The 16,061-nt window shown below is 47.6% G+C and overlaps 1 protein-coding gene across 1 annotated transcript in view; it reads left to right on the top strand.

The window, feature by feature from the left end:
- LOC115088101 (adhesion G-protein coupled receptor F3-like) overlaps positions 1–16,061 on the top strand; it is a 97,323-nt gene that overhangs the window by 36,805 nt on the left and 44,457 nt on the right. The window contains exon 5 of the mRNA XM_029596056.1: positions 10,904–11,083. Coding sequence (XP_029451916.1) covers positions 10,904–11,083 — 180 coding nt within the window. The remainder of the gene's footprint in view (positions 1–10,903; positions 11,084–16,061) is intronic.

Raw genomic sequence — 16,061 nt, forward strand, 5'->3', positions numbered from 1 at the left:
TCTTTTCCATACGTTTGGCGATCAAAGGCAGGTTGGCTATTGGGCGAAAGTTAGCTGGGTCCGTGGGCAGTAGGTTCGTTTTTTTTAGTAAGGGTTTAAGAATTGCTAGCTTGAGCTGATCAGGGACTAGACCTTGGGTAAGAAAGCAATAAATGATGTCTGCAATTGGCTTTGAGATGGTGTTCCTTATGGCGATGAGGAGGTTGGTTGGAATTGAGTCCAATGGATGAGAAGATGGTTTCAGTTTTTTGAGGATGTTTTCTATCTCAAGAGCTGAACTCGAAAGTTTCAAAAGTCGTCATCAAAAGGTAGTCATTATCAAAAGTCGTCATTGAGGTAGTGGAATCATGGAAAGCTCAGACAAAGACTCAGGCGAAGACGTGGATACTTGGACGAAGACTCAGGTGAAGACACTTGGACGAAGACTCAGGTGAAGACGAGGATACTTAGACGAGGATTCAGGAACAAGTACTAGGTTGAGGCTGCGATGCAGCGTGCCCTATACAGCCCACCCACAGGGCTGGTCACGGACCACGCTGGATGCAGGGCAGTCTCCAGACGAGGTAGTGGAGCGAATGAGAGGAACATGTCCCAGAAACTGTAGAGGCCTGCACCGGGGCGCGCCCTACACAGCCACCTCTGTTTAAGCAGAGTCTAAAACATGGACGGAGCAGGCACAAGGAGGTCCGAGGGTCGGGACAAGATTCAGGAGACCGGACCTAGATGGGATTAGGCTTCAAGCAAAGATGACCCTCCGGAAGCTTGTGCTGCTGGTGAGAAGGCAGATCTTGTGCCACGATGCGTCCTACTCAGCCTGCCCATGGGGCTGGTCGAGGACCACGACATGGCACGCCAGGAAGGGTGGCGACGAGGAACCAAGGGTTCAGGACATCAAGGCTGGATCACAGACGTCAGGAACATCAGGACTGGATCACGGAACATAAGGACTGGATCACAGAACATCAGGAACTGGAAGACAGACATCAAGACTGACCATGGACATCAGGACCGGATCACGGACATCTGGACAAGACATGGAGCTCCAACGAAGAACAAGGAACACAAGACCTTGAAGAAGCGATGGATCACAGAAGACTCCTGGAGCGAAGGGTTTTGGGTACTTGCCAGGTTCTTATGGCCTGGATTGGCCACTGTTGGAAACAGGATGCTGGGCTTGATGGACCCTTGGTCTGACCCAGTATGGTATTTTCTTATGTTCTTATGTTCTTAACATCCAGGGGCATCTTGCAAAGGCAACGAGAGACTGACACAGGACCCCTTTTATAGGGCTGAAGCTGGATTGGTCGATGACATCATCTTTGGGGCCCGCGGGGCTTTTCCCGCCGTTGGCTCTTTAAATGTCAGGTTGAGGCTTGCACCCGCGCCTTAGTAAGGCAAGAGGAATAGGAGAAGAAGGCAGGCATGCTGGTGGCATCCCTGCCATGTGGAGGGCCCGAGATGGGAGAAGGACAGGCTGCAGGAGCGGCTCCATGCCGTGAAGAAAGGAGAAAGGAAGGCAGGCACTGGCAGGGATGGCTTCCCTGCCTGTCAGAAGACCCTGGGAAGCGGCAAGGATGCGTCAGGCAGAGCAGGAGCGGCAGCGGCGGCCCCAGCCTTGGAGAGAAGGGCTCCTGGCAAAGGCTCAGCCCTGCCATGCAGGGCAGAAGATGGCCGCGGCCTCTGGACCGTGGAGGACGGCATCGGTGGCAACAGACTGCAGCAGGGTGAGAGCAGCTGAGCAGAGAAGGTAGAGGACCTGCCCGCGCGCGTCGCGGACAGGTTCACAACATTTTTTGCATTCCTTTTTGCATCTCATCATTACTGTCATAGTTTGATTAAGGGTAATGTCTCTCTTATTGTTCTCCCTAATGATGAGAAAAGTTGTCTTAAGACTATGCCCAACTTTAACAAAACTTTAACAAAACTGTAACAAAATTGCTATATGGGCCCGCCATCACCTTTCCACTTACCCACTCCCCACCTGACTTGCTTGGCTGGGAAGTGGAGTGAAGATCTCGGAGTGGATGTTGCCCGGAGATAGTCGTTCATACTTTTTTGATGATCTATAGATATTATCTAGCTGACTATATGAGGGAAATTCAGTTTAAGCTATTGCATAGAGCATATATCTCTAGAGCTCAGATTGTTTTGATGAAACTGTGGGACTCTGATGTTTGTTTAAAATGTAAAGCTGCTTCTGGTACTCTTTGCCATATGTTCACTGGGTGCCCCCAACTACAGCTTTTCTGGAATAGCATCACAACTTACTTAGACAGACTTTTGGGCTGTGATCTCTCCTGGACAGGGGTTTCTGTGTATTTTTGCTTCTGGGACACTGAGTGTTTACTACCTTGGGGGGGGGGGAGCAGACATTTTTTGGCTGTGGCTCTTCTCGTTAAAAATAAAGTTATTGTGCTGAGCTAGGAACCTGAGGATGTTCCCTCCTTCGTCCAGTGGAAAGCCTTGATGAGGCAGATGGTGCAGCTGGAATTACTTCGGAAGTGGGACCTGGTGGCTCACAGATTTCCTATCAGTCTTCAAGGTTATTTCATTTTAAGGGACAAGTTGCCTCCTTTACCAGGGAAAGGAGGCAACTTGTCCTCTTGCCTAATCTTACCCTTAAAGGAGGCAACTTGCCTCCTTTAAGGGTAAAGTTGTCTCCTTTACCAGGGTTACACTGGATGATCTCATCCTGCTGTTCATATTTTTCCCTTTTTCTTTTTATGGCTGATGGATTGCTCTTGGTTTGTTTGAGTATGGAGTGGTGGTTGTGTGGGTTATGAGTGTGTGTGTCTGTGGGTGTGCATGGTGGTTGGTCTGTTGGGATTTTCAAGGTTTGGAAGCTCAGTCATTTTGCTACCATCTGTTACCAATAAGCATGCTGTGGTTATATTTCACTGTTGTTTTTTGTTCTTTTGCATTTGACTCAATACAAACAAATTTAAAAAAAAGGAAATGAAAAATTCTGATGTATGAGAACTTTAAAATATATATTTTTCAGGACACTTCTAGAACAAGTTAGGTAAGAAAAAATGATTTATCTCTTTAGGAGTCTAGAATGATTCTAGAAGCTATAAAGTATATTTTATGATGATGTGAAAACTTTACTAGATAGGCAATTCCAAAACCGTGCCGAGGCCCTGCTCCCACTCTCTCCAGCACTCCCTCTAAGCACACATGCATAATGCGTAGTGCCTCTTAGAAGTCCAAAAGGTGGGAAAAGCCAGACCTGCACCTCCTGATGACATCCCATACTCCCTCTATAAAAGGATGTCCTGGACCTCCAGTGGATGCCTCAGCAATGGGTCAACTACATCTACTGTAGTGTGAGTTGCTGCATTTCTGCCCACTTCATCTCTTCAGCTCCTTCCGGCCTCTGCTCTCCAAGCCCTGCCTGGCTACCTCGTCTTTTCTAGCCCAGCCTCTTCTCAGATGGACTTTCGGATTGACCACATCCTGGAACTTGACCATTCTCATCTGCTGCCTGCCTCTGACCACAGCCGGGATCTTGACCATTCTCACCTGCCACATGCCTCTGACCTCAGTCTGAACCACGATCTTCCCTGTCTGCCACCTGTCTCTGACCCTAACCATGACACAAGACTCTTGCCTAATCCCTGCTGGCCCCCAGAACCCAATGGCTCAACCTAAGTGGAAAGGAGCTGGTAAAGGTGAAGCCCTAGACCAGTCTCACATCAGTCCACTCCCGTCAACTGTCGAGGAGGACCTACAGGACCTTCTCTGTAGGTTGAGTTAACCTACACACAGCAACAAGGGTCTACAATCCTTACACAGTCAAGATCTGATACAGTAATTAGGTGTCTTAATTTGTCCTGTCAACTCCCCTGCAAATTGGGTCCTTGGGTTCTGGGGGCCAGCAGGACTTGGAGAGACCCCCTTGGGGTCAAGACAGGTGAAGGGCAGGGAAGCAAAGTCCAGAAGATGGTCAGGGCAGGTGGCTAGGAGTAGAGGTGTAGTCCAGGCAATGATTGAACAGGCAGGCTGTTATGGTTTAGCGGTGTTTGGGTGGATTCTTGGGTACTGTGGCAGATGACCTCGCCCACGGGGAGGAGCCCCATGGGGAGCCACAGTACTGGGCTAGACTCAGGATGCACAAACACAGAATTTAGCTCTTTTATTATACAGCTTCATGTGTATCACCAGAGGTGGCAGTAGTGAGGTGATCCAGAGGTAGCAGTCCTGGGACCCTTGGCAGAGGGAACCCATCTTACCACGTTGGTATAGGGGATTTCGTTGTAGGTTTTCCAGGCAAGGTGATGCTGTAGATGAGACAGACTTAGATTACTCACTAGATGGTAGCTGTAAGTTGGCGATTCCACCAGGCTGAAGTAGATGGTACTGGTACCGAGGCTGGGAGAGCAGGCCCTAGAGGAGTGAGTACCTGGTCTCAGTAAGGCACCTGAAATAAAGCAGAGGGCCCCCGAGGAGCGGGTACCCAGGTTAGTCAATACCCCGAAGGGCAGAGAGAGATCTTCCAGCAGCAGCACGGAATTGGCAGAGTAGCTTAGACTGGCCGAGACCAATCCGTTGCTAACTCAAAGAGCTAGCAAACAAGTACAGGCTAAATACCTGAATGGCGTGATGTCACTTGAGGGGAACACCCCCGAGGTTCGTGCCATTGCTGGACTAAAGACATGGGTAGCATGCGCGCGCACCCTAGTAGGCCCTTGGGAGGAACATGGCAGGAAGCAATGCCATAGCCATTCCGGGGACGCCGGAGAGGGTGGCTTGCAAATGTGGCGGTAGCCATTTTCCCAAGGTAAGCGGGAGGAGCCGAGAACAAGGTGTGGCATATGGGGCGAAGCCGTCTGAAACCGACGGATGCAACATTACCCCCCTTCAAAGGGCACCCTCCAGGCTTCCTACCTGGTCTTGGTTTCTGAGGATGCATTCTGTGGAATTGTTGAAGCATCTCTTTATCCATGATATTTGCCAAATGTTCCCAAGAGTTTTCTTCAGGTCCATAACCCTCCCATGACAGGAGGTATTCCCATACTCTGCCTCTCTTTCTTATGTCAAGGATAGCATCTACCTTGTATTAGATGTCTTCTTCTGCATCAATGGGTGTAGGTTCAGGTGTCTTGGTTGAGAACTCATTAAGGACTAGTGGCTTCAATAGTGAGATGTGGAACGCATTATGAATCTTCAATGCTGGTGGTAGCCTCAGATTGTAAGTGAGATTGCCTAGTCATTGGAGAATGGGAAAGGGTCCAACGAAATGTGGAGCAAAACGAGTTGAAGGTAGCTTGAGTCTTAAATGCTTTGTGGATAGCCAGACTTTGTCACCAGGCTGGAAATCTGGAGCCTTGCAGTGATGAGCATCATAGCCTTTCTTTGCTCATTGTCCTACTTTATGAAGCATCTCTTTGGTCTGAGTCCATAGTTGTTGAATATCTTTGGCAGTAGATTGAGCTGCCAGGGTTGACACTGACAGTGGAAATGGTAGTGGTGGTAATGGTAGTCGTCCGTAGACCACTTCGAATGGTGTTGATCCAGTTGATGTTGCTGGATGAGAGCCGATGGCGAATTCAGCCCAGGGCAACAGTTCAGCTCAATTATTTTGGCGAGTGTCCACATAGGCACGAATGAACTGCTTGTGTGTCCTATTCATTACCTCCATTTGCCCGTTAGACTGTGGATGGTATGCTGAGGTGAAGTTGAGAGAGATATCAAACTTCTTGCACAATGCTTTCCAGAAATTAGCTGTGAATTGGGCTCCTCGATCAGAGACGATGTGCCTTGGCATGCCATGTAGGCGAAAGATGTGCGTGATGAAGAGCTTAGCAAGCTCCATGGCTGTGGGTAAGCCAGGGAGAGCCACAAAGTGAGCCATCTTTGAGAAACGATCTACTGTTACCCAGATCATGTTGTTTCCTCCTGAGAGTGGTAAGTCTACCACAAAGTCTGTAGCAATATGTGCCCATGGTTCATCCGGTACTGGAAAAGTTTGGAGTAGGCCCCAAGGATGACCAGGTGGTGGCTTCTGTCTGGCACAATTTGTGCACAAAGTAATGAAGGAGAACGTATCTTCCTTCATGGTGGGCCACCAGTAAACCTTCTTCAGTTTAGCCAGAGTTCTGCGTTGACCAGGGTGTCCAGACAGTTTGGAGTTGTGAGCCCATGCTAACAGCTTTTTTCTTAGGTTCTTGGGTACAGTGGTTTTACCCGCAGGTATTGGGTGAATAGCTGACAAGAGAACTCTATTCGGGTCAATGATATGTTGCGGTTCATCTGGAACATCCTCAGAGAGGAATGAGCGAGATAGGGCATCTACTCTGATGTTCTTATCTCCAGGGCGGTATTTCAGCACAAAGTCGAATCTGTTGTAGAACAGGGACCATCTCGTTTGCCTATGGTTTAGGCGCTGTGCGTGGTGGAGGTACTCCAGATTTTTATGGTCTATAAAGACTGTGATCTGATGTTGTGCTCCTTCGAGCCAAGGGCACCACTCCTCGAATGCCATCTTTATAGCCAGGAGTTCTGTATCTCCTATTCCGTAGTTCTTCTCTGCTGGTTAAAAGCGATGGGAGAAAAATGAGCATGGGTGTAAAGCCTTAGAATCTCCGGCCTGGATTAGCACGGCCCCTAAGCCGACATCTGAGGCATCGACCTCAATGATGAAGGGCTTAGTCGGATCTAGATGTCGGAGGCACGGCTTTCAGTTTCTGGAATGCTTTTACTGCCTCCGTAGACCAATTGGCAACGTTGGCACATTTCTTCGTCATAGCTGTAAGCGGAACATTTAGTGAGGAGTAGTTCTTGATGAATGTTCTGTAGTAGTTGGTGAAACCCAGAAATCGTCTGAGAGCCTTTAGACCAGTGGGTTGTGTCCATTACTTAATGCTCTCCAACTTCTGTGGGTCCATCTGGAAACCTTGGTTGGAAACAATGTACCCTAAGAAAGGCACTGATTCCTTGTGAAACTCACACTTAGACAACTTGGCGTATAGATGATTCCCGCGGAGTCTTTGCAGCACTCTTTTGACATCCTCCAGATGAGTGGTCATGTCTTGGGAAAATAGCAAGATGTCATCTAAGTATTCAATGACACATTTGTAGAGAAGGTCCCGCAGAATGTTGTTCATTAAGTTTTGGAAGACAGCCGGGGCATTGCTCAGGCCAAAGGGCATCACTAGATATTCAAAGTGACTGTCCCGGGTACTGAAGGCTGTCTTCCATTCATCGCCAGAGCGGATGCGAACTAAGTTGTAGGCTCCCTTGAGATCAAGCTTGGAGAATATCTTGGCTCCCTGTAGTCTATCAAATAGCTCTGAGATGAGTGGTAAGGGATAGCGGTCTTTCACAGTGATCTTGTTTAGACCTCTGTAGTCTATAAATGGACGCAACATACCATCCTTCTTCCCCACAAAGAAGAAGCCTGTGCCCGCAGGAGACTTGGAGGGTCCTATGAAGCCCTTTTTAAGGTTCTCCTGTATATATTGTCACTAATACGTCAGTACCACGGTTCCCCTCTGACGCTCGGCCTAGTTCCTGGGAGCTGCTCAGACCTGCCACCTCTTGCAGTCCACCTCGTCTGGCACTTTGCACCGCCTCGTGAGAATCGCGAGTTCCTTCAATTAGAGTGCCAGGGCTAGCACCCGACACTCCCCAAACCACATAACACAAAGTCTTTATGAAATCAAAGTTTGTTTTAATGTCATTGCAACCACCTTGCTCTCTTGTGCCTATATGGTACACCTGTTTGGTTTTGACAACCTCTGTCCCCTAGCACTAAGCTATCCTTAGTCCACCCCTACGGCTCCCAGTTAGGGAAACCCCCAACTCTCCTCTAACACGCTCCTTTAGGTGCGTTTAGAAGCTTTCTCTGCCCTACTGCTTGTGCCCCAAATGTTTAGGCACTACAGTAAAAATATTCCTTTCACCTTATTTCAGTTAAACAGGTTTTGAAAAACTTTTAAACCAAACATTTTGTTTAACATATCATACTACACATTCTCTTAAAGTATAACTTGTATATCCTCCCCCTCCTCCTCTCAATTACTCCACCTCCATGGCAGAGCTGGAGGATCCTTCCCCCCTTGATCCTACCTCCATGTCCTCCTCCTCTGATTCTGAGGAACTAAGCTTTTGAGTCCAATGCCACTCAGTCAGCACGCCCTCTTCCTCCAGTTCCATAGACTCTGCTGAGTCATAATCATTACTCTCTACTTCCAACACCTGTTCCTGCTCTCCCTCACCCCAGGAGTCAGGTGATGGTTCTGGGAACCTGGGAGCTGTAGTTCTTGCTGCCTTCCTGCTCGCCCTCTGGTGTGTGTTTTTAGTTCTGCCTGCCTCGGTGTTTTTATATCTAGTCTGCTTCTGCCCCTGGCTAGGTGGTACTACATCACAATATTCGGACATGGCTTTATTTTCTATCACGGAGAGAGGGTAGACCCGTCCTTTGGGTGGTTCATTGTTAGGCTTCAAATTGATGGCGCAGTCGTAGAGTCTGTGTGGCAATAGTACGTCTGCAGCTTCTTTGGAAAATACATCTTGAAAAGATGCATGTTGAGGCGGAAACCCAGGCATCAATGAGGTAGTTGGCATGCAGGGTATAGGAGCGACCTCCATCAGACATTTACCATGGCAATCTGGACCCCAACGTGAAAGTTCCAGAGTGACCCAATTGAATTGAGGCATATGCTGCTGCAGCCACGGTAGCCCCAATACTATAGGGTGCATGGCCTTCTCTAAAACAAAGAAGGAGATAGTTTCAGAATGGAGAGCACCGGTCCGTAAACATACTGGTTTAGTGAGCTGGGTTACTTCGTCCGGTAAGGACTCTCCATGAATTGAAGATAGGAGTATTGGAGACGTCATGGTGGTAATGGGAATCTGCAAGTGCTCTACTAATCATTGTAAAATGAAATTACCTCCTGCCCCTGAGTCCACCAGGGCAAGAGTCTGATACTCTAAGGGTTAGCAGATCAAGGATACAGGAAGAGAGAGTGGAGGAGAGGGTGCAGTAAGACCTAAGAAGAGTTCTCCCTCAAGACTTAGGTGTGCCAGTCCCAGACATATAGGGTATGTTTGAACAGCATGGCCAGCTTGTCCACAATACATGCAAAGCCCCAACTTCTTCCGCGTTCTTCTCTCTTTTGAAGTCAGGTGACTGTGGCATAATTGCATTGGTTCTTCCTCACCAGCAACTGGACCCGAGAGAACAGGCGTGGGTGTGGACTTAATTCGAGCTTCACCCTGAAAGGGTCTTCTGGGAGTCTTGGTCTCTTGAACCTTGTCACGAAGTCAGCGATCAATCCTTGTTGCCAACTTCACCAGTTCAGCAAAGGTCTCAGGCATCTCACGAGCTGCCAGCTCATCTTTCAAACGAGAGCTCAGTCCTTCAATGAAGAGGGTCCTCAGGCATTTAGGGTCCCAATGTAATTCAGACGCCAGTATCTTGAATTCTATAGCGAAGTCAGCTAAAGGTTTAATACCTTGCTTTGGGTGAACCAACGAAGATCCTGCAGTGGTATGCCGGGCAGGTTATCAAAAACTGATCTGAACAGTTAAAGGAATCCGGCAAGATCATGAAGGATAGGATCATCGTGCTCCCACAGCGAAGAGGCTCAAGCCAACACTCTTCCATCCAGATAAGACAAGATGTAAGTGGTCTTGGCATAAGCTGTGGGAAAATGGCTAGGTTGCAGGGAAAAGTGCATGCAACACTGGTTAATAAAACCTCTATATTTCCAAACTTCCCCCGAGAAGCGTGTTGGAGCAGATAGAGGTACAATTGTCTTGACTGTCACTTCTGGTGCTGTAACTTCTTTACCTGTGGTGGTGGGTAAGTTCATTTGTGCGTGCAGCTGGTTGAATGTAGCAGTCAAATTCTCCAGCACATTCTGCTGTTCGGAGATTCGCTGGGCCAGGCCTGGAATGGCCTGCAATGCGGTGAGCTGAGCCGAATCCATGGAGTTAGCAATCTGTTATGGTTTAGCGGTGTTTGGGTGGATTCTTGGGTACTGTGGCAGATGACCATGCCCACGGGGAGGAGCCCCATGGGGAGCCACAGTACTGGGCTAGACTCAGGATGCACAAACACAGAATTTAGCTCTTTTATTATACAGCTTGATGTGTACCAGCAGAGGTGGCAGTAGTGAGGTGATCCAGAGATAGCAGTCCTGGGACCCTCAGCAGAGGAAACCCGTCTCACCACGTTGGTATAAGGGATTCCGGTGTAGGTTTCCTAGCAAGGCAATGCTGTGGATGAGACAGACTGAGAGTTAGATTACTCACTAGATGGTAGCTGTAGGTTGGCGATTCCACCAGGCTGAAGTAGATGGTACTGGCACCGAGGCTGGGGAGTAGACATACATGTATTTTTTAATCTGTGTGTACCTGATAGACACCTAAGTTATAAAGTACTGTAGTAGATCTCAACATATCCATATACATGCATATCTGGAACCACACCAGTCACAAAAACTTGACCGCTCAAGTCTTAGAATCAGCATTGTACAGAAATAGTAACAGAACCAAGCAGCTCAGTGTAAGAGATTGCATCACTCACTTATTTTTCAATCTAACAGGTCAGGTAAAACTTTCTATTGTATGGAAGTCTGGAAAAACAAAATCTGAATCATATTTTCACCAAAAATCTTTGTATTTCACAAGGGAATAAGGATGTGTTATGTGCCTAGCTGGTCAATGGGAATATCACCTCAGTTTTATTGCACGACACGGCAGTGTGAAACGTTTTACACGTCATTTGAACAGACTCCCTGTTCATAATCAAATCTTTCCTGTCTTCTCGCTATAGCTTCGCACTATGTGTCTTGTAGCTGCAGCAATTTTTTTCCCATTACTCCACATTTACTGCAAAGTCTAACTTAATGAATAAAGTGTTCTTCTGGTCTTTAATTTATTTTTTTTTTTTCAGAATGTACTATTGCAGATGGTATCAAGTTCTGCAAATGTGCAGGAGGATTCGTATGGAGCATATCTGCATGTTTCTATTATCCACCTTGCAGCGAAACCTCTTCTGACTGCTCCTGTATTAGAGTAACAGATGACAATGTTCCCAAATGTCAGGATCCATTCTCAAGTTCTGCAAGGCAAGGTGAGTTGCCTGGTATTTCTGAATGGGTTCTTTTTATAAATGTAAAATATGTTAATGAACTCATCGGGAAAATTTCTACATCCTGATTGGCTAAAAGTAGGTGACATCTTATCCTGGTATTATGTCACAGGTCGGAACTCCGAACTAGATTTTCAAATCAAAACCCATATACTAACATACAGGCCAATACAGAATGGTGCGCTCAGCCGAGCGCACTGTTAGCTCCAGTTTGGACGCGCATTTTTGATGCACTATTATTACCCCTTATACAGTAAGGAGTAATAGCGTGTGGAAAACGCGCAGCCAACCCCCCCGAAACTAATAGCGCTCATCACATGCAAATGCACATTGATGAGCCTATTAGGTATTCACCCGCAATATAGAAAGCAAAATGTGCGGCCAAGCCAGGCAAGTGTACAGAAAAGCAGAAAAAACTGCTTTTCTGTATACCCTCCGACTTAATATCATTTATTTATTTATTTATTTAGCATTTTTCTATACCGACTTTCCAATAACAGAATTACTGATCAATTCGGTTTATATTCTAAACAATAACAATGACAAGTCAATGTCTTACAATGAACAGGTTGAGTTAACTTGGATTAAGATATATGGGGGTTAATAACATAATTACAATGTACGGTGCCTAATGTAGGCTGGAGGTTGGGTTTTGATATTAGACTGCCAAAGATCAAGTGAATTTTAGAGAAGGTCTATATAGTTCTCTAGCGTGTTACCACGTAGGGATCATTGGCATGGGTATTCCGCAGGTTGATGTTATGGGAAAGCTTGGTTGAATAACCAAGTCTTGAGTCTTTTTTTAAATGTGGTGGAGCATTGCACTGATCTGAGATCTGATGGGAGAGTGTTCCAGAGTTTGGGACCAGCTGTGGAGAAAGCTCTTTTACTTAATGCTGACTTCATCGGTGGAATTTGAAGGTTGTTTTTGTAGGCTTGTCTCACTGGTCTGGTAGAGGTGTGTAGTTGGAGAGGGAATATGAGCTCGAGTGGTGCCAGGTTGTGTACTGCCTTGTGGGTTACTGAGAGCACTTTGAAAAGAATTCTGAATTTGACGGGAAGCCAGTGTAGGCTTTTTAAAATGGGTGAGATGTGGTCTCTTTTATTGGACTTGGTTAAGATCCTCGGGCCCTAATTTAAATAGTGAATCTCGCGCCCAGGAGAGGTGCCTGGGCGCGCGTTGGGAGAGCAGGCGCTTGCCTCGGAGCGCCGGCTCTCCTGCGCACTTTACTGTATATGCCTGATAGTAACATAGATGTGACCACGGAAAAGGACCAAATGGTCCATCCAGTCTGCCCAGCAAGTTCTTTTGGTAGTATCTGCCATGTCATACAGGTTACCCCCATGTTTCTCTTAAGGGTTATAATTGCCACTCTATGAAGTTATCCCCATGCCTTATGATAAGGATAGTAATATTTCCAAACAAAGCCAAGCAACTGTCAAGCCCATAACAAATTATTGGTAGCAACATTTTCACTGGGTGAGGAGCCTTCTTGAAAATTCAGACAATGCTGTTTGCCGTGCTTTATTTTTGACCGTAGAAGCAGTCCTGTGCTTTTTCCCTTATGTCTGTGTATCAGTACACCAGACCATAAAGGTCAGGGCCCACATTGGTTGTCATCTGAATCCAATTCCCCTTCACCCATTCCCCCCATCCAATGTATGGAGATCATAATAGGTCCCCATCTTATGTCAAATCAGTAAATGTCTGTCTCTCTCACTCTTTTCTCCTTCTCACTTCTTGGTGTCTCATCCCCCTTTCCCTGGTCCCATGTGAGTTATTTATGGAATCAAAGGCAAGAAAATAGATTTCAATATCTTTAAATTTGCTTCTTTCTGGGCTCTCTCCTATTCCAGATAGGAATGGTAACTTTCAAACCAGTAAGCAGGAGCACTATGGCGCATGTGCATCTCTGAGCACCCAGATGTGGTGCCATTTTATAATTTGTATGCATTGCATATTATAAAATAGCCTGGCCACGCACATATGTGCGCCCAGTTTTAAGTGGGTGTGCACCTTGAAGTGCAAATCCTAATCCAACTGCGTAAGTCAGGGGATTTTATAAAGGGCGTGCATCCACACCATTGCCAGTTTCACCAGTTCGTCCACCAGTTTGTTCAGTTAAGAGCTAAGTCCTCCAAACCCCCCCTGGTTTGATAGCCTGCACTCCCCCCAGTTACCCCAGACCCTTTAAATCTGACAGAAATGGCTAATTTCTTTTATTTTTAAAGTTACACCTCCTCTATAGCAGAAGTAAAGTTACATGGCAGTAGATTTGAGTGTGCGTCGGAGCGTGCAAGTCTTTACATGCACATCTCTTGGCCCCGCCCCTTTTTAAAATCAATTGAGATGTGTGGGGCAGAAGGAGATAAGCGCACATCTGAGCCACTTTTAAAATTTGGTGGGCATGCACAAGTCTGACTTGTGCAAGCATCTCCCGATTTTAAGGCAGATTTTAAATGCCTGGGGGTAGATTTTAAAAGAAGCGCGATCAGCCTACTTTTGCTTGCGCATCAGACTCAAGCAAAAGTACGCTGGATTTTAGTAGATACGCGCGGAGCCGCGCGTATCCACTAAAATCCTGGATCGGCGCGCGCAAGGCTATCGATTTTGTATAGCCTGCGCGCGCCGAGCCGCGCTGCCTCCCCCCGTTCCCTCCAAGGCCGCTCCGAAATCGGAGCGGCCTTGGAGGGAACTTTCCTTTGCCCTCCCCTCACCTTCCCCTCCCTTCCCCTACCTAACCCCCCCGCCCGGCCCTGTCTACACCCCCCCCTTACCTTTGTCGGGGGATTTACGCCTCCCGGAGGGAGACGTAAATCCCCGCGCGCCAGCGGGCCTGCTGCGCGCCGGGCCGCGACCTGGGGGCAGGTACGGAGGGCGCGGCCACGCCCCCCGGGCCGTAGCCACGCCCCGTACCCGCCCCCAAAACGCTGCCGACACGCCCCCGGTACGCCACGACGACCGGGCCCGCCCCCCGACACGCCCCCCTCCGAGAACCCCGGGACTTACGCGAGTCCCGGGGCTCTGCGCGCGCCGGGAGGCCTATGTAAAATAGGCTTCCCGGCGCGCAGGGCCCTGCTCGCCTAAATCCGCCCGGTTTTGGGCGGCTTTAGGCGAGCAGGGCTCTGAAAATCTACCCCCTGGTGCGTAACTTCCAGCCTTTATGTGCGTGGAAGGGACGGGCCAGAGGACGTGTTTTGGGCAAGGAGGGGCGGGGCAGGGGGCAGGCCGGGACAGTACCATTGTTCAGCTGGAGATCCTAAGTAAGGGGGTCATTTATCAAAATGTGATAAGGCGTTTTCGCATGCGTTAAGGGCTTATCGTATGCGAAAAGCCCCGTTAACGCATGCAATAGGCCTTTAACGCATGCAATAGGCCCTTACCGCATGTGAAAACATGTTTAATGCATGCGATTGCACTATATTGTATGGTGCGATGCAAATTCAGAAAATAGGAGGAGTTAGGGGTGGAGAGTGGGCTGGGTTAGCCTGTCTGTGAAGAGCTATTGCACAGCTGTAATGCTGATTTTAACTACACCTCTTTGAATTGCGTTAGGCTTTGTGATAGCTACTGTGACTGTGTGGTAAGGTTTCTTTGCCCTTTGTGATGTCTCCTGTAAGGCCTATTTCAGGTGAATTGAAGGAGAGAGAAGGAGAGAGAGAGGCCATAATGTCATGGCCCATAGGTAGGTACTATATCCCTATGGTAGGCCCATCTAGTAACCCAAGGTGGGGATTAGGTAAGAGTGTAGGGGGTTAGGGGCCACTTTGACATTCTACTTGACACCTACGAACAGAACAGTGGTCTCATGAAGATTTGATGACCTTCAGAGTGAGGAAACTCACTCCAAGATGAGATTTTGGCAAGGTTCTCTCAACCTAGCTTGAGGAAACTCACTCCAAGATGAGATTTGGGCAAGGTTCTCTCAACCTAGCTTGATAAGCTAGGTTGAGATTTGGGCAAGGTTCTCTCAACCTAGCTTGATAAGCTAGGTTGAGAGAACCTTGCCAAAATCTCATCTTGGAGTGAGTTTCCTCACTCCGAAGGTCATCAAATCTTCATGAGACCACTGTTCTGTTCGTAGGTGTCATGTAGAATGTCAAAGTGGCCCCTAACCCCCTACACTCTTACCTAATCCCCACCTCGAGTTACTAGGCGGGCCTACCATAGGGATACAAATACCTACCTATGGGCCATGACATTATTTATTTATTCTCTCTCTCTCTCTCTCTCTCTCTCTCTCTCTCTCTCACTCTCTCTCTCAACAATGGTCCCCCAGTGGTTTAATGCAGGAAATACAACAGGTTGGCACTTATCACAGAATCTGAAAAGGGTATCACAATTTGTGCTAACTTAACTCTTCACACAGGTAATTAATGCTATATTAGCATAAAACACACCCCTTTTGCTATCGCATGCAGTACTTACCGCATTTTGATAAATCCAGGCCTAAGTTGGCAGAAAAAGGTAAAAAAAAAATGTAATTGGGGGTTGAGGAGGAGAGAGGGAGGGTAGGGAACTTGGGAAAGCAGCAATGCATCGCCGCACAAAAGTATCTAAAATGTACCCCCCCTCGAGCGTGGGGCCCGCCGATTTTATAACATGTGTGCGCTTGTTATAAAATCGCGCATCCATGTGAGCGCGCCGGGTAGCATGCACACATGGAGGCGCACACATATTTTTTTTAAATCTACCCTTTTGGCGCATGCCAGGCTTTTAAAATTCACCTTTAAGATTGTCATCATGCTTCCTATTTATTTATATTCCACTTTTTGGCACTTATTTCTAAATGTTAACATCTATAGAGCTCTAGCACCAGTGGGAGGAAGTTTCAGGGACAGCAGGGTTCCGCACTGCCAGCTGTTTCAGACACTGACTCCCTTTCCATGGATGGAGGTGCAACAAAGAAGAAAGCCAGCAGCCCCTGGAAGAGAAGAAAGGGGTGGATGTATATGGAAG

The sequence above is a fragment of the Rhinatrema bivittatum genome, chromosome 3, assembly GCF_901001135.1.
Source record: "Rhinatrema bivittatum chromosome 3, aRhiBiv1.1, whole genome shotgun sequence".
In the NCBI taxonomy this organism is placed as follows: Eukaryota; Metazoa; Chordata; class Amphibia; order Gymnophiona; family Rhinatrematidae; genus Rhinatrema; species Rhinatrema bivittatum.